The sequence below is a fragment of the Pleurodeles waltl genome, chromosome 9 (assembly GCF_031143425.1).
Source record: "Pleurodeles waltl isolate 20211129_DDA chromosome 9, aPleWal1.hap1.20221129, whole genome shotgun sequence".
NCBI lineage: Eukaryota > Metazoa > Chordata > Amphibia > Caudata > Salamandridae > Pleurodeles > Pleurodeles waltl.
The window spans coordinates 408,630,585-408,654,821 of NC_090448.1; the positions used below are offsets into that span (position 1 = coordinate 408,630,585).

Genomic DNA, 24,237 nt, shown 5'->3' on the forward strand with positions numbered 1-24,237 from the left:
AAGTCTTGTACCCCACCGCTGATCCACCAATGTAGGAAGTTGGCTCTGTATGTGCTATTTCAAAGTAAGGAATAGCATGCACAGAGTCCAAGGGTTCCCCTTAGAGGTAAAATAGTGGTAAAAATAGATAATACTAATGCTCTATTTTGTGGTAGTGTGGTCGAGCAGTAGGCTTATCCAAGGAGTAGTGTTAAGCATTTGTTGTACATACACATAGACAATAAATGAGGTACACACACTGTAAGGAAATGCCTCCTTGGCATGGTTGCCCCCTGACTTTTTGCCTTTGCTGATGCTATGTTTACAATTGAAAGTGTGCTGAGGCCTGCTAACCAGGCCCCAGCACCAGTGTTCTTTCCCTAACCTGTACTTTTGTATCCACAATTGGCAGACCCTGGCATCCAGATAAGTCCCTTGTAACTGGTACTTCTAGTACCAAGGGCCCTGATGCCAAGGAAGGTCTCTAAGGGCTGCAGCATGTCTTATGCCACCCTGGAGACCTCTCACTCAGCACAGACATACTGCTTGCCAGCTTGTGTGTGCTAGTGAGGACAAAACGAGTAAGTCGACATGGCACTCCCCTCAGGGTGCCATGCCAGCCTCTCACTGCCTATGCAGTATAGGTAAGACACCCCTCTAGCAGGCCTTACAGCCCTAAGGCAGGGTGCACTATACCATAGGTGAGGGTACCAGTGCATGAGCATGGTACCCCTACAGTGTCTAAACAAAACCTTAGACATTGTAAGTGCAGGGTAGCCATAAGAGTATATGGTCTGGGAGTCTGTCAAAAACGAACTCCACAGCACCATAATGGCTACACTGAAAACTGGGAAGTTTGGTATCAAACTTCTCAGCACAATAAATGCACACTGATGCCAGTGTACATTTTATTGCAAAATACACCCCAGAGGGCACCTTAGAGGTGCCCCCTGAAACTTAACCGACTGTCTGTGTAGGCTGACTAGTTCCAGCAGCCTGCCACACCAGAGACATGTTGCTGGCCCCATGGGGAGAGTGCCTTTGTCACTCTGAGGCCAGTAACAAAGCCTGCACTGGGTGGAGATGCTAACACCTCCCCCAGGCAGGAGCTGTGACACCTGGCGGTGAGCCTCAAAGGCTCACCCCTTTGTCACAGCCCAGCAGGGCACTCCAGCTTAGTGGAGTTGCCCGCCCCCTCCGGCCACGGCCCCCACTTTTGGCGGCAAGGCTGGAGGGAACAAAGAAAGCAACAAGGAGGAGTCACTGGCCAGTCAGGACAGCCCCTAAGGTGTCCTGAGCTGAAGTGACTCTAACTTTTAGAAATCCTCCATCTTGCAGATGGAGGATTCCCCCAATAGGGTTAGGATTGTGACCCCCTCCCCTTGGGAGGAGGCACAAAGAGGGTGTACCCACCCTCAGGGCTAGTAGCCATTGGCTACTAACCCCCCAGACCAAACACGCCCTTAAATTTAGTATTTAAGGGCTACCCTGAACCCTAGAAAATTAGATTCCTGCAACAACAAGAAGAAAGACTGCCTAGCTGAAAACCCCTGCAGAGGAAGACCAGAAGACAACAACTGCCTTGGCTCCAGAAACTCACCGGCCTGTCTCCTGCCTTCCAAAGAACTCTGCTCCAGCGACGCCTTCCAAAGGGACCAGCGACCTCTGAATCCTCTGAGGACTGCCCTGCTTCGACGACGACAAGAAACTCCTGAGGACAGCGGACCTGCTCCAAAAAGACTGCAACTTTATCCAAAGGAGCAGCTTTAAAGAACCCTGCAATCTCCCCGCAAGAAGCGTGAGACTTGCAACACTGCACCCGGCGACCCCGACTCGGCTGGTGGAGAACCAACACCTCAGGGAGGACCCCCGGACTACTCTACGACTGTGAGTACCAAAACCTGTCCCCCCCGCGCCCCCACAGCGCCGCCTGCAGAGGGAATCCCGAGGCTTCCCCTGACCGCGACTCTCTGAAACCTAAGTCCCGACGCCTGGAAAAGACCCTGCACCCGCAGCCCCCAGGACCTGAAGGACCGGACTTTCACTGCAGAAGTGACCCCCAGGAGTCCCTCTCCCTTGCCCAAGTGGAGGTTTCCCCGAGGAAGCCCCCCCTTGCCTGCCTGCAGCGCTGAAGAGATCCCTTGATCTCTCATTGACTTCCATTGCGAACCCGACGCTTGTTCTAACACTGCACCCGGCCGCCCCCGCGCCGCTGAGGGTGAAATTTCTGTGTGGGCTTGTGTCCCCCCCGGTGCCCTACAAAACCCCCCTGGTCTGCCCCCCGAGGACGCGGGTACTTACCTGCTGGCAGACTGGAACCGGGGCACCCCCTTCTCTCCATTGGAGCCTATGCGTTTTGGGCACCACTTTGAACTCTGCACCTGACCGGCCCTGAGCTGCTGGTGTGGTAACTTTGGGGTTGCTCTGAACCCCCAACAGTGGGCTACCTTGAACCAAGAACTGAACCCTGTAAGTGTCTTACTTACCTGGTAAAACTAACAAAAACTTACCTCCCCCAGGAACTGTGAAAATTGCACTAAGTGTCCACTTTTAAAACAGCTATTTGTGAATAACTTGAAAAGTATACATGCAATTTTGATGATTTGAAGTTCCTAAAGTACTTACCTGCAATACCTTTCGAATGAGATATTACATGTAGAATTTGAACCTGTGGTTCTTAAAATAAACTAAGAAAAGATATTTTTCTATATAAAAACCTATTGGCTGGATTTGTCTCTGAGTGTGTGTACCTCATTTATTGTCTATGTGTATGTACAACAAATGCTTAACACTACTCCTTGGATAAGCCTACTGCTCGACCACACTACCACAAAATAGAGCATTAGTATTATCTCTTTTTGCCACTATCTTACCTCTAAGGGGAACCCTTGGACTCTGTGCATGCTATTCCTTACTTTGAAATAGCACATACAGAGCCAACTTCCTACATTGGTGGATCAGCGGTGGGGTACAAGACTTTGCATTTGCTGGACTACTCAGCCAATACCTGATCACACGACAAATTCCAAAATTGTCATTAGAAATTCATTTTTGCAATTTGAAATTTTTCTAAATTCTTAAAAGTCCTGCTAGGGCCTTGTGTGTTAAGTCCCTGTTTAGCATTGTCTTTTAGAGTTTAAACGTTTGTTAAAGGTTTGAAATTAGATTCTAGAAACAGTTTTAGATTCTTTAAAAAGTCTTCCAACTTTTAGCAAAATAATGTCTGATACAGAGATGAATGTGGTGGAACTCGACACCACACCTTACCTCCATCTTAAGATGAGGGAGCTAAGGTCTCTCTGTAATATCAAAAAAATAACCATTGGCTCCAGACCTACCAAAATTCAGCTCCAGGAGCTGTTGGCAGAGTTTGAAAAAGCCAACCCCTCTGATGATGACATCACAGAGGAAGAAATTAGTGACTTGGAGGCCAATGTCCCTCCTCCAGTCCTAAATAGGGAGAACAGGACCCCTCAAGTCCTGTCTCCAACTGTGTTAGTCAGAAATAGTGAGTCCCTCACAGGAGGGTCCCACATTTCTGAAATCACTGAGGATGCTCTCAGTGAAGATGACCTCCTGTTAGCCAGGATGGCCAAAAGATTGGCTTTAGAGAGACAGCTCCTAGCCATAGAAAGGGAAAGACAAGAGATGGGCCTAGGACCCATCAATGGTGGCAGCAATATAAATAGGGTCAGAGATTCTCCTGACATGTTAAAAATCCCAAAAGGGATTGTGACAAAATTTGAAGATGGTGATGACATCACCAAGTGGTTCACAGCTTTTGAGAGGGCTTGTGTAACCAGAAAAGTGAACAGATCTCACTGGGGTGCTCTCCTTTGGGAAATGTTCACTGGAAAGTGTAGGGATAGACTCCTCACACTCTCTGGAAAAGATGCAGAATCTTATGACCTCATGAAGGGTACCCTGATTGAGGGCTTTGGATTCTCCACTGAGGAGTACAGGATTAGGTTCAGGGGGGCTCAAAAATCCTCGAGCCAGACCTGGGTTGACTTTGTTGACTACTCAGTGAAAACACTAGATGGTTGGATTCAAGGCAGTGGTGTAAGTAATTATGATGGGCTGTACAATTTATTTGTGAAAGAACACCTGTTAAGTAATTGTTTCAATGATAAACTGCATCAGCATCTGGTAGACCTAGGACCAATTTCTCCCCAAGAATTGGGAAAGAAGGCGGACCATTGGGTCAAGACAAGGGTGTCCAAGACTTCAACAGGGGGTGACCAAAAGAAAGGGGTCACAAAGACTCCCCAGGGGAAGGGTGATGAGACAACCAAAACTAAAAATAGTAAAGAGTCTTCTACAGGCCCCCAAAAACCTGCACAGGAGGGTGGGCCCAGAGCCTCTTCACAAAACAATGGGTACAAGGGTAAAAACTTTGATCCCAAAAAGGCCTGGTGTCATAGCTGTAAACAGCATGGACACCAAACTGGAGACAAGGCCTGTCCCAAGAAAGGTTCCACTCCAAACTCCCATCCAGGTAACACTGGTATGGCTAGTCTCCAAGTGGGATCAACAGTGTGCCCAGAGCAAATCAGGGTCCACACTGAAGCTACTCTAGTTTCTGAGGGTGGGGTGGATTTAGCCACACTAGCTGTCTGGCCGCCTAACATGCAAAAATACAGACAGCAACTCTTAATTAATGGGACTAGAATAGAGGGCCTGAGGGATACAGGTGCCAGTGTCACCATGGTGACAGAGAAACTGGTTTCCCCTGGCCAATACCTGACTGGAAAAACTTACACAGTCACCAACGCTGACAATCAGAGAAAAGTACATCCCATGGCAATGGTTACTTTAGAATGGGGAGGGGTCAATGGCCTGAAACAGGTGGTGGTCTCCTCAAATATCCCAGTGGACTGTCTGCTTGGAAATGACCTGGAGTCCTCAGCATGGGCTGAGGTAGAACTAAAAACCCATGCAGCAATGCTGGGTATCCCTGAACTGGTGTGTGTGAAAACAAGAGCACAATGCAAGGCACAGGGTGAACAAGTAGAGCTGGAGTCTGGAAGACTGGCCCAGCCTACCAAGAGGAAAGGAAAGTCAGTTGGGAAACCAACTGCAACACAGCAAAAGAAAGGGAACCTCTCTTCTCAGGAAGAAGTTCTGCCCTCTGAGGGAACTGAGCCTTTGGAGCTTGAACCTTACCAGGTTGAGCTCTTAGGCCCAGGGGGACCCTCAAGGGAGGAGCTGTGTAAGGGACAAGAAACCTGTCCCTCTCTTGAAGGCCTTAGGCAGCAAGCTGCTGAAGAGTCCAAAGGCAAGAAAAATGGAACACATAGGGTCTATTGGGAAGATGGGCTCCTGTACACTGAGGCCAGAGACCCCAAACCTGGTGCCACTAGGAGAGTGGTAGTGCCTCAGCTGTTCAGGAAGTTCATCCTAACATTGGCCCATGACATTCCCCTTGCTGGACATTTGGGACAAACCAAGACGTGGGAGAGGTTAGTCAACCACTTCTACTGGCCCAATATGTCCAACATGGTTAAGGAGTTTTGCCTCTCCTGCCCCACCTGTCAAGCCAGTGGTAAGACAGGTGGGCACCCAAAGGCCCCCCTCATTCCACTTCCAGTGGTGGGGGTCCCCTTTGAAAGAGTGGGGGTGGACATAGTTGGTCCACTGGAACCTCCCACAGCCTCAGGAAATATGTACATCCTAGTAGTAGTGGATCATGCTACTAGGTATCCTGAAGCTATTCCCCTTAGGTCGACTACTGCCCCTGCAGTAGCCAAGGCCCTCATTGGTCTCTTTACCAGAGTGGGTTTCCCTAAGGAGGTGGTGTCTGACAGAGGTACCAACTTCATGTCAGCATACCTAAAACACATGTGGAATGAGTGTGGAGTGACTTACAAATTCACTACACCATACCATCCACAAACTAATGGCTTGGTTGAGAGATTCAACAAGACATTAAAAGGCATGATCATGGGGCTCCCAGAAAAACTCAAAAGGAGATGGGATGTCCTCTTGCCATGTCTGCTTTTCGCTTACAGAGAGGTGCCACAGAAGGGAGTAGGATTCTCACCCTTTGAACTTCTGTTTGGTCATCCTGTAAGAGGACCACTTGCTCTTGTTAAAGAAGGCTGGGAGAGACCTCTCCATGAGCCTAAACAAGACATAGTGGACTATGTACTTGGCCTTCGCTCTAGAATGGCAGAGTACATGGAAAAGGCAACCAAAAACCTTCAGGCCAGCCAACAGCTCCAGAAGTTTTGGTATGACCAAAAGGCTGCACTGGTTGAGTTCCAACCAGGGCAGAAAGTCTGGGTTCTGGAGCCTGTGGCTCCCAGGGCACTCCAGGACAAATGGAGTGGCCCTTACCCAGTACTAGAAAGGAAGAGTCAGGTCACCTACCTGGTGGACCTGGGCACAAGCAGGAGCCCCAAGAGGGTGATCCATGTGAACCGCCTTAAGCTCTTCCATGACAGGGCTGATGTAAATCTGTTGATGGTAACAGATGAGGATCAGGAGGCAGAGAGTGAACCTCTCCCTGATCTTCTGTCATCAGACCCAAAAGATGGCTCAGTAGATGGAGTGATCTACTCAGACACCCTCTCTGGCCAACAGCAAGCTGATTGTAGGAGAGTCCTACAACAGTTTCCTGAACTCTTCTCCTTAACCCCTGGTCAGACACACCTGTGTACCCATGATGTGGACACAGGAGACAGCATGCCTGTCAAAAACAAAATCTTTAGACAGTCTGACCATGTTAAGGAAAGCATCAAGGTGGAAGTCCACAAGATGCTGGAATTGGGAGTAATTGAGCGCTCTGACAGCCCCTGGGCTAGCCCAGTGGTCTTAGTCCCCAAACCTCACACCAAAGATGGAAAGAAAGAGATGAGGTTTTGTGTGGACTACAGAGGGCTCAATTCTGTCACCAAGACAGATGCTCATCCAATTCCAAGAGCTGATGAGCTCATAGACAAATTAGGTGCTGCCAAATTCTTAAGTACCTTTGACTTGACAGCAGGGTACTGGCAAATAAAAATGGCACCTGGAGCAAAAGAAAAGACAGCATTCTCCACACCTGATGTGCATTATCAGTTTACTGTTATGCCCTTTGGTTTAAAGAATGCCCCTGCCACCTTCCAAAGGTTGGTGAATCAAGTCCTTGCTGGTTTGGAGTCCTTTAGCACAGCTTATCTAGATGATATTGCTGTCTTTAGTTCCACCTGGCAGGATCACCTGATCCACCTGAAGAAGGTTTTGAAGGCTCTGCAATCAGCAGGCCTCTCTATCAAGGCATCCAAATGCCAGATAGGGCAGGGAACTGTGGTTTACTTGGGCCATCTTGTAGGTGGAGGCCAAGTTCAGCCACTCCAACCCAAGATCCAGACTATTCTGGACTGGGTAGCTCCAAAAACCCAGACTCAAGTCAGGGCATTCCTTGGCTTGACTGGGTATTACAGGAGGTTTGTGAAGGGATATGGATCCATTGTGACAGCCCTCACTGAACTCACCTCCAAGAAAATGCCCAAGAAAGTGAACTGGACTGTGGAATGCCAACAGGCCTTTGACACCCTGAAACAAGCAATGTGCTCAGCACCAGTTCTAAAAGCTCCAGATTATTCTAAGCAGTTCATTGTGCAGACTGATGCCTCTGAACATGGGATAGGGGCAGTTTTGTCCCAAACAAATGATGATGGCCTTGACCAGCCTGTTGCTTTCATTAGCAGGAGGTTACTCCCCAGGGAGCAGCGTTGGAGTGCCATTGAGAGGGAGGCCTTTGCTGTGGTTTGGTCCCTGAAGAAGCTGAGACCATACCTCTTTGGGACTCACTTCCTAGTTCAAACTGACCACAGACCTCTCAAATGGCTGATGCAAATGAAAGGTGAAAATCCTAAACTGTTGAGGTGGTCCATCTCCCTACAGGGAATGGACTTTATAGTGGAACACAGACCTGGGACTGCCCATGCCAATGCAGATGGCCTTTCCAGGTTCTTCCACTTAGAAAATGAAGACTCTCTTGGGAAAGGTTAGTCTCATCCTCTTTCGTTTGGGGGGGGGGGGGGGTTGTGTAAGGAAATGCCTCCTTGGCATGGTTGCCCCCTGACTTTTTGCCTTTGCTGATGCTATGTTTACAATTGAAAGTGTGCTGAGGCCTGCTAACCAGGCCCCAGCACCAGTGTTCTTTCCCTAACCTGTACTTTTGTATCCACAATTGGCAGACCCTGGCATCCAGATAAGTCCCTTGTAACTGGTACTTCTAGTACCAAGGGCCCTGATGCCAAGGAAGGTCTCTAAGGGCTGCAGCATGTCTTATGCCACCCTGGAGACCTCTCACTCAGCACAGACATACTGCTTGCCAGCTTGTGTGTGCTAGTGAGGACAAAACGAGTAAGTCGACATGGCACTCCCCTCAGGGTGCCATGCCAGCCTCTCACTGCCTATGCAGTATAGGTAAGACACCCCTCTAGCAGGCCTTACAGCCCTAAGGCAGGGTGCACTATACCATAGGTGAGGGTACCAGTGCATGAGCATGGTACCCCTACAGTGTCTAAACAAAACCTTAGACATTGTAAGTGCAGGGTAGCCATAAGAGTATATGGTCTGGGAGTCTGTCAAACACGAACTCCACAGCACCATAATGGCTACACTGAAAACTGGGAAGTTTGGTATCAAACTTCTCAGCACAATAAATGCACACTGATGCCAGTGTACATTTTATTGCAAAATACACCCCAGAGGGCACCTTAGAGGTGCCCCCTGAAACTTAACCGACTGTCTGTGTAGGCTGACTAGTTCCAGCAGCCTGCCACACCAGAGACATGTTGCTGGCCCCATGGGGAGAGTGCCTTTGTCACTCTGAGGCCAGTAACAAAGCCTGCACTGGGTGGAGATGCTAACACCTCCCCCAGGCAGGAGCTGCGACACCTGGCGGTGAGCCTCAAAGGCTCACCCCTTTGTCACAGCCCAGCAGGGCACTCCAGCTTAGTGGAGTTGCCCGCCCCCTCCGGCCACGGCCCCCACTTTTGGCGGCAAGGCTGGAGGGAACAAAGAAAGCAACAAGGAGGAGTCACTGGCCAGTCAGGACAGCCCCTAAGGTGTCCTGAGCTGAAGTGACTCTAACTTTTAGAAATCCTCCATCTTGCAGATGGAGGATTCCCCCAATAGGGTTAGGATTGTGACCCCCTCCCCTTGGGAGGAGGCACAAAGAGGGTGTACCCACCCTCAGGGCTAGTAGCCATTGGCTACTAACCCCCCCAGACCAAACACGCCCTTAAATTTAGTATTTAAGGGCTACCCTGAACCCTAGAAAATTAGATTCCTGCAACAACAAGAAGAAAGACTGCCTAGCTGAAAACCCCTGCAGAGGAAGACCAGAAGACAACAACTGCCTTGGCTCCAGAAATGCTTCGACGACGACAAGAAACTCCCGAGGACAGCGGACCTGCTCCAAAAAGACTGCAACTTTATCCAAAGGAGCAGCTTTAAAGAACCCTGCAATCTCCCCGCAAGAAGCGTGAGACTTGCAACACTGCACCCGGCGACCCCGACTCGGCTGGTGGAGAACCAACACCTCAGGGAGGACCCCCGGACTACTCTACGACTGTGAGTACCAAAACCTGTCCCCCCCGCGCCCCCACAGCGCCGCCTGCAGAGGGAATCCCGAGGCTTCCCCTGACCGCGACTCTCTGAAACCTAAGTCCCGACGCCTGGAAAAGACCCTGCACCCGCAGCCCCCAGGACCTGAAGGACCGGACTTTCACTGCAGAAGTGACCCCCAGGAGTCCCTCTCCCTTGCCCAAGTGGAGGTTTCCCCGAGGAAGCCCCCCCTTGCCTGCCTGCAGCGCTGAAGAGATCCCTTGATCTCTCATTGACTTCCATTGCGAACCCGACGCTTGTTCTAACACTGCACCCGGCCGCCCCCGCGCCGCTGAGGGTGAAATTTCTGTGTGGGCTTGTGTCCCCCCCGGTGCCCTACAAAACCCCCCTGGTCTGCCCCCCCGAGGACGCGGGTACTTACCTGCTGGCAGACTGGAACCGGGGCACCCCCTTCTCTCCATTGGAGCCTATGCGTTTTGGGCACCACTTTGAACTCTGCACCTGACCGGCCCTGAGCTGCTGGTGTGGTAACTTTGGGGTTGCTCTGAACCCCCAACAGTGGGCTACCTTGGACCAAGAACTGAACCCTGTAAGTGTCTTACTTACCTGGTAAAACTAACAAAAACTTACCTCCCCCAGGAACTGTGAAAATTGCACTAAGTGTCCACTTTTAAAACAGCTATTTGTGAATAACTTGAAAAGTATACATGCAATTTTGATGATTTGAAGTTCCTAAAGTACTTACCTGCAATACCTTTCGAATGAGATATTACATGTAGAATTTGAACCTGTGGTTCTTAAAATAAACTAAGAAAAGATATTTTTCTATATAAAAACCTATTGGCTGGATTTGTCTCTGAGTGTGTGTACCTCATTTATTGTCTATGTGTATGTACAACAAATGCTTAACACTACTCCTTGGATAAGCCTACTGCTCGACCACACTACCACAAAATAGAGCATTAGTATTATCTCTTTTTGCCACTATCTTACCTCTAAGGGGAACCCTTGGACTCTGTGCATGCTATTCCTTACTTTGAAATAGCACATACAGAGCCAACTTCCTACACACACTCAGAGACAAATCCAGCCAATAGGTTTTGTATAGAAAAATATCTTTTCTTAGTTTATTTTAAGAACCACAGGTTCAAATTTAACATGTAATATCTTGTTTGAAAGGTATTGCAGGTAAGTACATTAGGAACTTTGAATCATTTCAATTGCATGTATACTTTTCAAGTTATTGACAAATAGCTACTTTAAAAGTGGACACTTAGTGCAATTTTCACAGTTCCTGGGGGAGGTAAGTTTTTGTTAGTTTTACCAGGTAAGTAAGACACTTACAGGGTTCAGTTCTTGGTCCAAGGAAGCCCACCGTTGGGGGTTCAGAGCAACCCCAAAGTCACCACACCAGCAGCTCAGGGCCGGTCAGGTGCAGAGTTCAAAGCGGTGCCCAAAACGCATAGGCTAGAATGGAGAGAAGGGGGTGCCCCGGTTCCGGTCTGCTTGCAGGTAAGTACCTGCGTCTTCGGAGGGCAGACCAGGGGGGTTTTGTAGGGCACCGGGGGGGGACACAAGCCCACACAGAAATTTCACCCTCAGCAGCGCGGGGGCGGCCGGGTGCAGTGTAGAAACAAGCGTCGGGTTTGTAATGTTAGTCTATGAGAGATCAACGGATCTCTTCAGCGCTGCAGGCAGGCCAGGGGGGGCTTCCTCGGGGAAACCTCCACTTGGGCAAGGGAGAGGGACTCCTGGGGGTCACTTCTCCAGTGAAAGTCCGGTCCTTCAGGTCCTGGGGGCTGCGGGTGCAGGGTCTTTTCCAGGCGTCGGGACTTAGGTTTCAGAGAGTCGCGGTCAGGGGAAGCCTCGGGATTCCCTCTGCAGGCGGCGCTGTGGGGGCTCAGGGGGGACAGGTTTTGGTACTCACAGTCGTAGAGTAGTCCGGGGGTCTTCCCTGAGGTGTTGGTTCTCCACCAGCCGAGTCGGGGTCGCCGGGTGCAGTGTTGCAAGTCTCACGCTTCTTGCGGGGAGTTGCAGGGGTCTTTAAAGCTGCTCCTTGAAACAAAGTTGCAGTCTTTTTGGAGCAGGTCCGCTGTCCTCGGGAGTTTCTGGTCGTCGTCGAAGCAGGGCAGTCCTCAGAGGATTCAGAGGTCGCTGGTCCCTTTGGAAGGCGTCGCTGGAGCAGAGTTCTTTGGAAGGCAGGAGACAGGCCGGTGAGTTTCTGGAGCCAAGGCAGTTGTTGTCTTCTGGTCTTCCTCTGCAGGGGTTTTCAGCTGGGCAGTCCTTCTTCTTGTTGTCGCAGGAATCTAATTTTCTAGGGTTCAGGGTAGCCCTTAAATACTAAATTTAAGGGCGTGTTTAGGTCTGGGGGGTTAGTAGCCAATGGCTACTAGCCCTGAGGGTGGGTACACCCTCTTTGTGCCTCCTCCCAAGGGGAGGGGGTCACAATCCTAACCCTATTGGGGGAATCCTCCATCTGCAAGATGGAGGATTTCTAAAAGTTAGAGTCACCTCAGCTCAGGACACCTTAGGGGCTGTCCTGACTGGCCAGTGACTCCTCCTTGTTGCTTTCTTTGTTCCCTCCAGCCTTGCCGCCAAAAGTGGGGGCCGTGGCCGGAGGGGGCGGGCAACTCCACTAAGCTGGAGTGCCCTGCTGGGCTGTGACAAAGGGGTGAGCCTTTGAGGCTCACCGCCAGGTGTTACAGCTCCTGCCTGGGGGAGGTGTTAGCATCTCCACCCAGTGCAGGCTTTGTTACTGGCCTCAGAGTGACAAAGGCACTCTCCCCATGGGGCCAGCAACATGTCTCTAGTGTGGCAGGCTGCTGGAACTAGTCAGCCTACACAGACAGTCGGTTAAGTTTCAGGGGGCACCTCTAAGGTGCCCTCTGGGGTGTATTTTGCAATAAAATGTACACTGGCATCAGTGTGCATTTATTGTGCTGAGAAGTTTGATACCAAACTTCCCAGTTTTCAGTGTAGCCATTATGGTGCTGTGGAGTTCGTGTTTGACAAACTCCCAGACCATATACTCTTATGGCTACCCTGCACTTACAATGTCTAAGGTTTTGTTTAGACACTGTAGGGGTACCATGCTCATGCACTGGTACCCTCACCTATGGTATAGTGCACCCTGCCTTAGGGCTGTAAGGCCTGCTAGAGGGGTGACTGACCTATACTTGCATAGGCAGTGAGAGGCTGGCATGGCACCCTTAGCGGAGTGCCATGTCGACTTACTCGTTTTGTTCTCACTAGCACACACAAGCTGGCAAGCAGTGTGTCTGTGCTGAGTGAGAGGTCTCCAGGGTGGCATAAGACATGCTGCAGCCCTTAGAGACCTTCCTTGGCATCAGGGCCCTTGGTACTAGAAGTACCAGTTACAAGGGACTTATCTGGATGCCAGGGTCTGCCAATTGTGGATACAAAAGTACAGGTTAGGGAAAGAACACTGGTGCTGGGGCCTGGTTAGCAGGCCTCAGCACACTTTCAATTGTAAACATAGCATCAGCAAAGGCAAAAAGTCAGGGGGCAACCATGCCAAGGAGGCATTTCCTTACATAATGCAACAGACATATATATTCAGACGCACACCTAGGGGCGTTAGATCTACAGAATGCAAGATGCCCTCGTTAATAGCCCCACCACGCAAAGGTAGTCCAGTTTTTACCCCTCGGGGTAGCCACCACCTGGGCAAGGGAGAGGGGCTCCTGGGGGTCACTCCTGCACAGAAGTTCCGTTCCTTCATGTGCTGGGGGCTGCGGGTGCAGGGTCTTTTCCAGCCGTCGGGACTTTAGGTTCAGGCAGTCGCGGTCAGGGGGAGCCTCGGGATTCCCTCTGCAGGCGTCGCTGTGGGGGCTCAGGGGGGACAACTTCGCCGGAGGGTCCTCCCTGAGGTGTTGGTTCTCCACCAGTCGAGTCGGGGTCGCCGGGTGCAGTGTTGCAAGTCTCACGCTTCTTGCGGGGATTTGCAGGGGTCTTTAAATCTGCTCCTCTGTAACAAAGTTGCAGTTCTTTTGGAGCAGTGCCGCTGTCCTCGGGAGTTTCTTGTCTTTCTTGAAGCAGGGCAGTCCTCTGAGGATTCAGGGGTCGCTGGTCCTTGGGAAAGCGTCGCTGGAGCAGGTTTCTTTAGAAGGCAGGAGACAGGCCGGTAGGTCTGGGGCCAAAGCAGTTGGTGTCTTCTTTCTTCTTCTGCAGGGGTTTTTCAGCTCAGCAGTCTTCTTCTTGTAAGTTGCAGGATTCTAAATTCTTAGGTTCAGGGGAGCCCTTAAATACGAAATTTAAGGGCGTGTTTAGGTCTGGGGGGTTAGTAGCCAATGGCTACTAGCCCTGAGGGTGGGTACACCCTCTTTGTGCCTCCTCCCAAGGGGAGGGGGTCACATTCCTATCCCTATTGGGGGAATCCTCCTTCTACAAGATGGAGGATTTCTAAAAGTCAGAGTCACCTCAGCTCAGGACACCTTAGGGGCTGTCCTGACTGGCCAGTGACTCCTCCTTGTTTTTCTCATTATCTCTCCTGGACTTGCCGCCAAAAGTGGGGGCTGTGTCCAGGGGGCGGGCATCTCCACTAGCTGGAGTGCCCTGGGGCACTGTAACACGAAGCTTGAGCCTTTGAAGCTCACTGCTAGGTGTTACAGTTCCTGCAGGGGGGAGGTGTGAAGCACCTCCACCCAGAGCAGGCTTTGTTTCTGTCCTCAGAGAGCACAAAGGCTCTCACTGCATGGGGTCAGAAACTCGTCTCTCAGCAGCAGGCTGGCACAGACCAGTCAGTCCTGCACTGAACAATTGGGTAAAATACAGGGGACATCTCTAAGATGCCCTCTGTGTGCATTTTTTAATAAATCCAACACTGGCATCAGTGTGGGTTTATTATTCTGAGAAGTTTGATACCAAACTTCCCAGTTTTCAGTGTAGCCATTATGGAGCTGTGGAGTTCGTTTTTGACAGACTCCCAGCCCATATACTCTTATGGCTACCCTGCACTTACAATGTCTAAGGTTTTGCTTAGACACTGTAGGGGCATAGTGCTCATGCACATATGCCCTCACCTGTGGTATAGTGCACCCTGCCTTAGGGCTGTAAGGCCTGCTAGAGGGGTGACTTACCTATGCCACAGGCAGTGTGAGGTTGGCATGGCACCCTGAGGGGAGTGCCATGTCGACTTAGTCATTTTCTCCCCACCAGCACACACAAGCTGGCAAGTAGTGTGTCTGTGCTGAGTGAGGGGTCCCTAGGGTGGCATAAGACATGCTGCAGCCCTTAGAGACCTTCCCTGGCATCAGGGCCCTTGGTACCAGGGGTACCAGTTACAAGGGACTTACCTAGGTGCCAGGGTTGAGCCAATTGTGGAAACAATGGTACATTTTAGGTGAAAGAACTCTGGTGCGGGGGCCTGGTTAGCAGGGTCCCAGCACACTTCTCAGTCAAGTCAGCATCAGTATCAGGCAAAAAGTGGGGGGTAACTGCAACAGGGAGCCATTTCCTTACACAAACATTTTTAGTTTTTAAAATAAATTCAATGTCATGGGACTATATTGTGAGGACACCGAACTGGAAAATGAAGCAGACATCAGTCAAAGAGTTTCATTTTGAGGACCTCACAAATCTGATGTGGCTACTATTTTGAAGTTGGAAGTTCAAGCTGAAGGAGGATCGAGTCTTTCCAGCTAAAGCGAACGTTATGTACTCTAAACTCTGGGGATATGATTTATATATAAGCCTTTTCAGTTCTGCATTTCAGGGTATAACAAAAATGCCCTTTTGATACAGCAGTGTGGGTTTATTTGAAAAGCAGTGAAAATTCATAAGACACCCTCAAGTGATGCGGATAAGTCACTATGGATTGAGCTCGGCTTGTGACAATAATTTGGTCGGTGCACTCCTATCTCCCACATTTATAATAGGGACATTAAAAAAAAAAAAAACACATTATATCAAAGCACTGACAACTTTCACCATTTTGTAAAATCTTCATGACTGGTGCTCAGAGCAAAGGATAAGAACTAACAAAGGTTTACAAATACCCATATGAGAAAAAACAAGCCAAGGAGCCGCTTTCTGGGCCTTCAATATACTTGGCATCAAGGGAAGTAAGGTAAAGCCATCCTTTAACGCTTCACCACCCAAACAGCAAACAAGATTGACTTAAAACTGGATTCAATACTAAAGAAAAAGGTTTCAACTGTAAACACAGTGCTGAAGAATCCTTGGGGGAATCCGGTCCTGAAGGTAGCGTGTTCAACAATACATTGTGGTAAAGTGCGACAGGGCCCACTTAGAGCCTCCATTTCAAATTACACATTTTAACTTAGCCTTTCTTTCTGTTGGTGACTTTTTAACTCAGGTTTTCGATAATGTGCTGAGAAATCACTGTCCATGCAGCATGTTTCTTGTAAGCGTTTCTGCCGTCCAGTCTGTACACTCCGTCCAAGGCTGGGCACACAGAGAGTGATGCCCTAGAATTATGACTGTTCATTGAAGACAGCTTCTCACTTGCAGACATAGCATCACATCAGCTCTGCATATCTGACAGTGTGATATGAACAATGCTTGTATTATAAAAACTGCCTCTATGCTACATTCAGCACCTCTGCTAGTATTATCAAGGAACGCAGTGCACTGTGGCTGAGATGCAGCCCTGCTGACTGACCTCTACCTTGCAAAGGAGGAAAGCCTGCACTACACTAGACCTGCTTCCTGGTACATCCTACCTGGGCGTGGGTGTTTAGGCTATGCCAATTGATCAACTGATCTGGCAGAGGGTACTCCCACTATGCACTCGATAGTGTAGGTAGTAACTGATAGGTGTGTGCCAACATAATAACATTATCATGGTTGAACTGTTTTGTCTTTTCACCATTTTCCTAATGCTAGTTACCATGCTTTGTATCTCTTGCCAAACAATCGCAGGTCATGTCTTTTATACAAGAAAACGATTGTTGCAATAAATGTTTGAAAAGACACTTTCATATTTTTTTGTGTATCTCATCTTGGGTAAGCAGTGTGACAACAAAAAGGGTAGATCTGTTACCACAATTTCATTATAAATCGGAGTAGTCATGTCCAGGGTTGCACGTACTCTCTGGTACCCTGGTATGTTTAGGGGTTCAGATGGGGCACTGTGAGCTAGCTAGGAACCGGGTCAACATTTCCTGAAGATATAGGAGGACAATGATGTTTATGTTGAACAGGTACACAGTTCTACTCAATTGGTAGGAACCGTATAGCAACCGGGTCAACATTTCCTGAAGATATAGGTGGACAATTACATTTATGTTGACCAGGCACACAGTCCTGCTCAATTGGTAGGAACCGTATAGCAACAGTGTTAAACCTTTGGACATGCAAATCATACTTCAGAGGGTTAACATGTTCGATTTCTCTATGCCGAACACCAGTGCCATTGTAGTCCTGTGCCAACCCCTCAGTCTCTGAGCACTCCGAGAGAGCAGCTCAGTTCTCCAGTGCAAATATTACTTTAACATTACGTCTTAAAAGAAGCATGCTGCACTTCCCTACATCAATTCCCATATACAATCTATCAGTAAGCCAGCAAGTTTAAATTAAACAGTCAAACAAACTCTACTTACTATCTACTTCTTGGATTGTCCGTGGTGGTATCATTCATGGCAACATCCCCATCTCGATCTTCTAGGCGGGGACGAGGAGGCCCACCACCCCCTCGGTTTCGAGATCTGTTGCCTTGGTCCATGTACAGCTTGGCTCTGAAGGGCCCACGCCCTTTTTTCTTTCTCGTGGGAAAGCCCCCAATGACACGATCGTCATGTTCTGTACAGACAAGGGAAACCAAACAAAACAGTCAGAGTGTGAAAGACTACAGAGGTGTACATGAAAAATAATTTCTCTCAATAGGTCTATCTGGGATGCCAGCATTACTTTATTTATGCTGGTATTAATTTACTTCCAAATTTACTTTAGTGGTGCAGGGTGCCTCACAGCACCCTATACAGACAACTGCTATTTCAATAATTTGAATAAATATCATCCCACGTACCCAACAGACTCATGGAGAGTTCACTTGATGCTACTCTTCTTCACTGGTTTTAAGTAAAGAACTACTAAACCATAAATTAACAGTCTTATTTCTGGGTCTGATCAATTCAAATTAAACTAACCCACTGAGTATTCCAGGGACAGTCCCTTTATCAGGTGAAACTGTACATAGCCAGCTCATCCCCTGCCATCCTCAGTAAACATGAGAGTGGTCCTAGTCACCCAAGGATACAGAGAAGTTAATATTTTGGTGCATCACCCACCTATAATTTCTCCAATGTGCACTACAAGCCCCTTACCCAATAACACAGGCTGGCACTCACTCCTTGCCACTGGCTGCTCCAACAGCATGATGGCACCCTTTTTTTTTACATACCTCTGACAACATTCCTAACTGACAACAAAACAGATGTTTACAATAAAAGAATACACAATAAAAAATAAAAAAAACCACTGGTCTAGATACAGTGGTACAGCACAAAACATTAAACTTTACTTCAAGACAAATGGAGTGGCCCTTACCCAGTGCTAGAAAAGAAGAGTCAGGTCACCTACCTGGTGGACCTAGGCACTAGCAGGAGCCCCAAGAGGGTGATCCATGTGAACCGCCTTAAGCTCTTCCATGATAGGGCTGATGTGAATATGTTGATGGTAACAGATGAGGACCAAGAAGCTGAGAGTGAACCTCTCCCTGATCTCCTCTCCACAAACCCTAAGGATGGCTCAGTTGATGGAGTGATCTACTCAGACACCCTATCTAGCCAACAGCAATCTGATTGTAGGAAGGTCCTGCAACAGTTTGCTGAGCTCTTTTCCCTAACCCCTGGTCAGACACACCTGTGTACCCATGATGTGGACACATGAGACAGCATGCCTGTCAAAAACAAAATATTCAGGCAGTCTGACCAAGTTAAGGAAAGCATCAAGGTGGAAGTCCACAAGATGCTGGAATTGGGAGTCATTGAGCACTCTGACAGCCCCTGGGCTAGCCCAGTGGTCTTAGTCCCCAAACCTCACACCAAAGATGGAAAGAGAGAGATGAGATTTTGTGTGCACTACAGAGGACTTAATTCTGTCACCAAGACAGATGCCCATCCCATTCCAAGGGCTGATGAACTGATTGATAAATTAGATGCTGTCAAATTCTTAAGTACCTTTGACTTAATGGCAGGGTACTGGCAAATCAAAATGGCACAAGGAGCAAAAGAAAAGACAGCATTCTCCACACCTGATGGGCATTATCAGTTTACTGTTATGCCCTTTGGTTTAAAGAATGCCCCTGCCATCTTCCAAAGGTTGGTGAATCAAGTCCTTGCTGGCTTGGAGTCCTTTAGTGCAGCTTATCTTGACGATATTGCTGTCTTTAGCTCCAGCTGGCAGGATCACCTGGTCCACCTGAAGAAGGTTTTGAAGGCTCTGCAATCAGCAGGCCTCCCTATCAAGGCATTCAAATGCCAGATAGGGCAAGGAACTGTGGTTTACTTGGGACACCTTGTAGGTGGAGGCCAAGTTCAGCCACTCCAGCCTAAGATCCAGACTATTCTGGACTGGGCAGCTCCAAAAACCCAGACTCAAGTCAGGGCATTCTTTGGCTTCACTGGGTACTACAGGAGGTTTATGAAGGGATATGGATCCATAGTGACAGCCCTCACAGAACTTACCTCCTAGAAAATGCCCAAGAAGGTAAACTGGACTGTAGAATGCCAACAGGCCTTTGACACCCTGAAACAAGCAATGTGCACAGCACCAGTTCTAAAAGCTCCAGATTACTCCAAGCAGTTCATTGTGCAGACAGATGCCTCTGAACATGGGATAGGGGCAGTTTTGTCCCAAACAAATGATGATGGCCTTGACCAGCCTGTTGCTTTCATTAGCAGGAGGTTACTCCCCAGGGAGCAGCGTTGGAGTGCCATTGAGAGGGAGGCCTTTGCTGTGGTTTGGTCCCTGAAGAAGCGGATACCATACCTCTTTGGTACTCACTTTGTAGTTCAAAATGACCACAGACCTCTCAGATGGCTGATGCAAATTAAAGGTGAAAATCCAAAACTGTTGAGGTGGTCCATCTCTCTACAGGGAATGGACTTTATAGTGGAACACAGACCTGGGACTGCCCATGCCAATGCAGAAGGCCTTTCCAGGTTCTTCCACTTAGAAAATGAAGACTCTCTTGGGAAAGGTTAGTCTCATCCTCTTTCGTTTTGGGGGGGGGTGGGGGGGGGGGGTGTAAGGAAATGCCTCCTTGTCATGGTTACCCCCTGACTTTTTGCCTTTGCTGATGCTAAGTTTTGATTTGAAAGTGTGCTGAGGCCTGCTAACCAGGCCCCAGCACCAGTGTTCTTTCCCTAACATGTACTTTTGTTTTCACAATTGGCACACCCTGGCATCCATGTAAGTCCCTTGTAACTGGTACCCCTGGTACCAAGGGCCCTGATGCCAGGGAAGGTCTCTAAGGGCTGCAGCATATCTTATGCCACCCTGGGGACCCCTCACTCAGCACAGATACACTGCTTGCCAGCTTGTGCGTGCTGGTGAGGACAAAATGAGTAAGTCGACATGGCACTCCCCTCAGGGTGCCATGCCAACCTCACACTGCCTATGCAGTATAGATAAGTCACCCCTCTAGCAGGCCTTACAGCCCTATGGCAGGGTGCACTATACCATAGGTGAGGGCACCAGTGCATGAGCACTGTGCCCCTACAGTGTCTAAGCAAACCCTTAGACATTGTAAGTGCAGGGTAGCCATAAGAGTATATGGTCTGGGAGTCTGTCATACACGAACTCCACAGCACCATAATGGCTACACTGAAAACTGGGAAGTTTGGTATCAAACTTCTCAGCACAATAAATGCACAATGATGCCAGTGTACATTTTATTGTAACATACACCCCAGAGGGCACCTTAGAGGTGCCCCCTGAAACCTTAACCGACTACCCGTGTAGGCTGACTGGTTTTAGCAGCCTGCCACACTCGAGGCATGTTGCTGGCCACATGGGGAAGAGTGCCTTTGTCACTCTGTGGCTAGTAACAAAGCCTGTACTGGGTGGAGATGCTTATCACCTCCGCCTTGCAGGAACTGTAACGCCTGGCGGTGAGCCTCAAAGGCTCACCCCCTTTGTTACAGCACCCCAGGGCATTCCAGCTAGTGGAGTTGCCCGCCCCCTCCGGCCACGGCCCCACTTTTGGCGGCAAAGCCGGAGGAGATAATGAGAACAACAAGGAGGAGTCACTGGCCAGTCAGGACAGCTCCTAAGGCAAACTGAGCGGAGGTGACTGACTATTAGAAATCCTCCATCTTGCAGACAAGAGGATTCCCCCAATAGGGATAGGAATGTGATCCCCCTCCCCTTGGGAGGAGGCACAAAGAGGGTGTAGCCACCCTCAGGGCTAGTAGCCATTGGCTACTAACCCCCAGACCTAAACACACCCCTAAATCGAGTATTTAGGGGCTCCCCCGAACCTAGGAACTCAGATTCCTGCAACCTAAGAAGAAGAGGACTGCTAAGCTGAAAAACCCTGCAGAGAAGACGGAGACACTAACTGCTTTGGCCCCAGCTCTACCGGCCTGTCTCCCTCCCTTCTAAAGACACTGCTCCAGCGACGCTTTCCCCAGGGACCAGCAACCTCTGAATCCTCAGAGGACTGCCCTGCTCTAGAAGGACCAAGAAACTCCTGAGGACAGCGGCTCTGTTCACCCAAGACTGCAACTTTGTTTCAAAGGAGCAACTGTAAACCAACTTGCGTTTCGCGCCGGAAGCGTGAGACTTGCTACTCTGCACCCGACGCCCCTGGCTCGACTTGTGGAGAAACAACACTTCAGGGAGGACACCCCGGCGACTGCGAGACCGTGAGTAGCCAGAGTTGCCCCCCCCCCCGAGCCCCCACAGCAACGCCTGCAGAGGGAATCCCGAGGCTCCACCTGACCGTGACTGCCTGACTCCCAGATCCCGACGCCTGGTAAAGACTCTGCAGCGGCAGCCCCCAGAACCTGAAAGATCGGAACTCCAGTGCAGGAGTGACCCCCAGGAGGCCCTCTCCCTTGCTCAGGTGGTGGCTACCCCGAGGAGCCCCCACCTTGCCTGCATCGCTGAAGAGACCCCTTGGTCTCCCATTGATTTCTATTGGAAACCCGACACGTGTTTGCACACTGCACCCGGCCGCCCCCGCGCTGCTGAGGGTGTACTTTTTGTGCTGACTTGTGTCCCCCCCCGGTGCCCTACAAAACCCCCCTGGTCTGCCCTCCGAAGACGCAGGTACTTACCTGCTGGCAGACTGGAACAGGGGCACCCCCTTCTCCATTGAAGCCTATGCGTTTTGGGCACCTCTTTGACCTCTTCACCTGACGGCCCTGAGCTGCTGGTGTGGTAACTTTGGGGTTGCTCTGAACCCCCAACGGTGGGCTACCTTGGACCCAAACTTGAACCCCGTAGGTGGTTTACTTACCTGCAAAAACTCTTACTTCCCCCCAGGAACTGTTGAAAATTGCACTGTGTCTAGTTTTAAAATAGCTATATGTGATTTATTTGAAAACTGTGCATGCTATTTTGATTATTCAACGTTCCTAAAGTACCTACCTGCAATACCTTTCATTTGAAGTATTACATGTAAAATTTGAACCTGTGGTTCTTAAAATAAACTAAGAAAATATATTTTTCTATACAAAAACCTATTGGCCTGGAATTGTCTCAGAGTGTGTGTTCCTCATTTATTGCCTGTGTGTGTACAACAAATGCTTAACACTACTCCTTTGATAAGCCTACTGCTCGACCACACTACCACAAAATAGAGCATTAGTATTATCTCTTTTTGCCACTATCTTACCTCTAAGGGGAACCCTTGGACTCTGTGCATACTATTCCTTACTTTGAAATAGTGCATACAGAGCCAACTTCCTACACTCATAGTAAAAATTAAGATTATAAAATAGCTAGACTATTGGACTAATAGACAAAAAAGGTTGCTCATCAGGTCACTAGCATTCAATTGGTAAAAAGCGACCATATTGAGCATTCTGACAAACCATATTCAGGGCATTTAAGTCTTGGGGAGAAAAGAAAAGATACAATGTTAGGCCTGTGACTGCCATCACAGGCCCAAAACACTGCCTGTGCCTGCCCACATTTGCGGAAGCAGGCTTCAGTGCCTGGCATCTTTATTTCCAACACAATAAAAATGTAACTTCCTGATCGCTAATCAGATTGCCAACATTTCCTGGAGACTCGCGGATTAACAGGTATCTGTTTCTGACTTAATTAATTAAATCTCCCATAAATCATCGTTTAACACAAATCCCTCTATTATTGAACCGATTTACACCAAATCGCAATATGCCTGTTTCTGAGTAAAGATCTAAGGGTCAGATGTAGCAAAGGGTTTTACCCATTCTGTGTCTATGGGAAAATGTGTTTGTACATATGGCCCTAGATTCATAACAGTTTTGCATTAATTCCTTTCACTTTTTACTGTAACAGAGAATAAACATTCAATGAAACCTTGAATGGAAAATATTGCTTACTGGCCCAACCCCCTTTATCTTTTCACCACTGGACAGATCGAAAACAAAACGGAACATACTGAAACTCGGCCAAGTGTGCAGTTTTCTCAATTTTGCACAAATCCGTCAAACGGCACCAAAGTAATTTAACGTACCAAAAGGGTATAGGCAATGGAATGGCTGCTTAATCACAGCTATATAATTACTAACAACGACTTAATGTTATATAGGATTTAGTTATATAATCACCAACAATGACTTAATGTTATATAGTATTTAGCGAGGCAAACAATCACTAAAGGGCTCACATCATCACAGATTTCTAATACACAGTAGCTGAGGCTTGTTGACGTCTTGTGTGATGTCAGCCCTGCTACCAACTGTCTGTTAAATGATGTACTGGGTACCATACCAAGTAACAAACTCATTTTACCCCACGTTTCTCACATCTACAGTCTGAGTTTGAGTCAGTGCACCAGTGTGCACCCGAAACTATGGAAAGATGTGGAACCAAAGGAAGAATGACACAGAATATGGCTGATACCATAGGTCTCCCCTTATTTCCAGAGTATGGCTGAACAGTCCTGTAACCAAAACTGAAAGTATCATCCTTCTATCGAAACAGGACACTGATGGTAATTGGGAGGGCAGCCAAATGCCAGGATTTAAATAGCCAGCAACGATTACATCCAGGGCCCCAGCGGTGATATGAGCAAAGTGTTCCTTAGCAACAGAGTGTTGCAGGAAGTGGGAGTTTTGCTGAGCGGGGTGGGGTGGAGCAGCTCCGCTAGCAAACTAGTTCATTTTTAAGGGGATTCAAGTATTTCGGTACTTGGGACAACTGGCTCATCTGTTCCTATTTTTTTCCTAAGGCACAATGCCAAACAGTGAAAGAGTGCAGTTTGCTTGAGAAGCATGGATTGTTGATAAGTCAGAAGAAGTCTTACCTGATCCCAAAACAGCAACTTCAGTTCATTGGGAGATGGTTCAAAACAGATCGGGGGGGTGGGGGGGAGAACGTCTTCTTGTCTATTATAAGAAAGACTAATACCCGAGCTGACTTTCTTTCAGTGGGGCTCAAAGTCCAACTGCCAGGCAAAGGTTACTAGTATAGGAGGGATTACTGGGCGTAACCATCATGGTTATTGCTTGGGCCATGCTGCATATGTACCCATTGGTGAATCATATCCTAACC

The 24,237-nt window shown here is 48.7% G+C and overlaps 1 protein-coding gene across 1 annotated transcript in view; it reads right to left on the bottom strand.

Moving 5' to 3' along the window:
• NXF1 (nuclear RNA export factor 1) overlaps window positions 1-24,237 on the bottom strand; it is a 313,238-nt gene that overhangs the window by 280,836 nt on the left and 8,165 nt on the right. Inside the window, exon 2 of the mRNA XM_069207165.1 lies at window positions 17,127-17,325. Coding sequence (XP_069063266.1) covers window positions 17,127-17,325 — 199 coding nt within the window. The remainder of the gene's footprint in view (window positions 1-17,126; window positions 17,326-24,237) is intronic.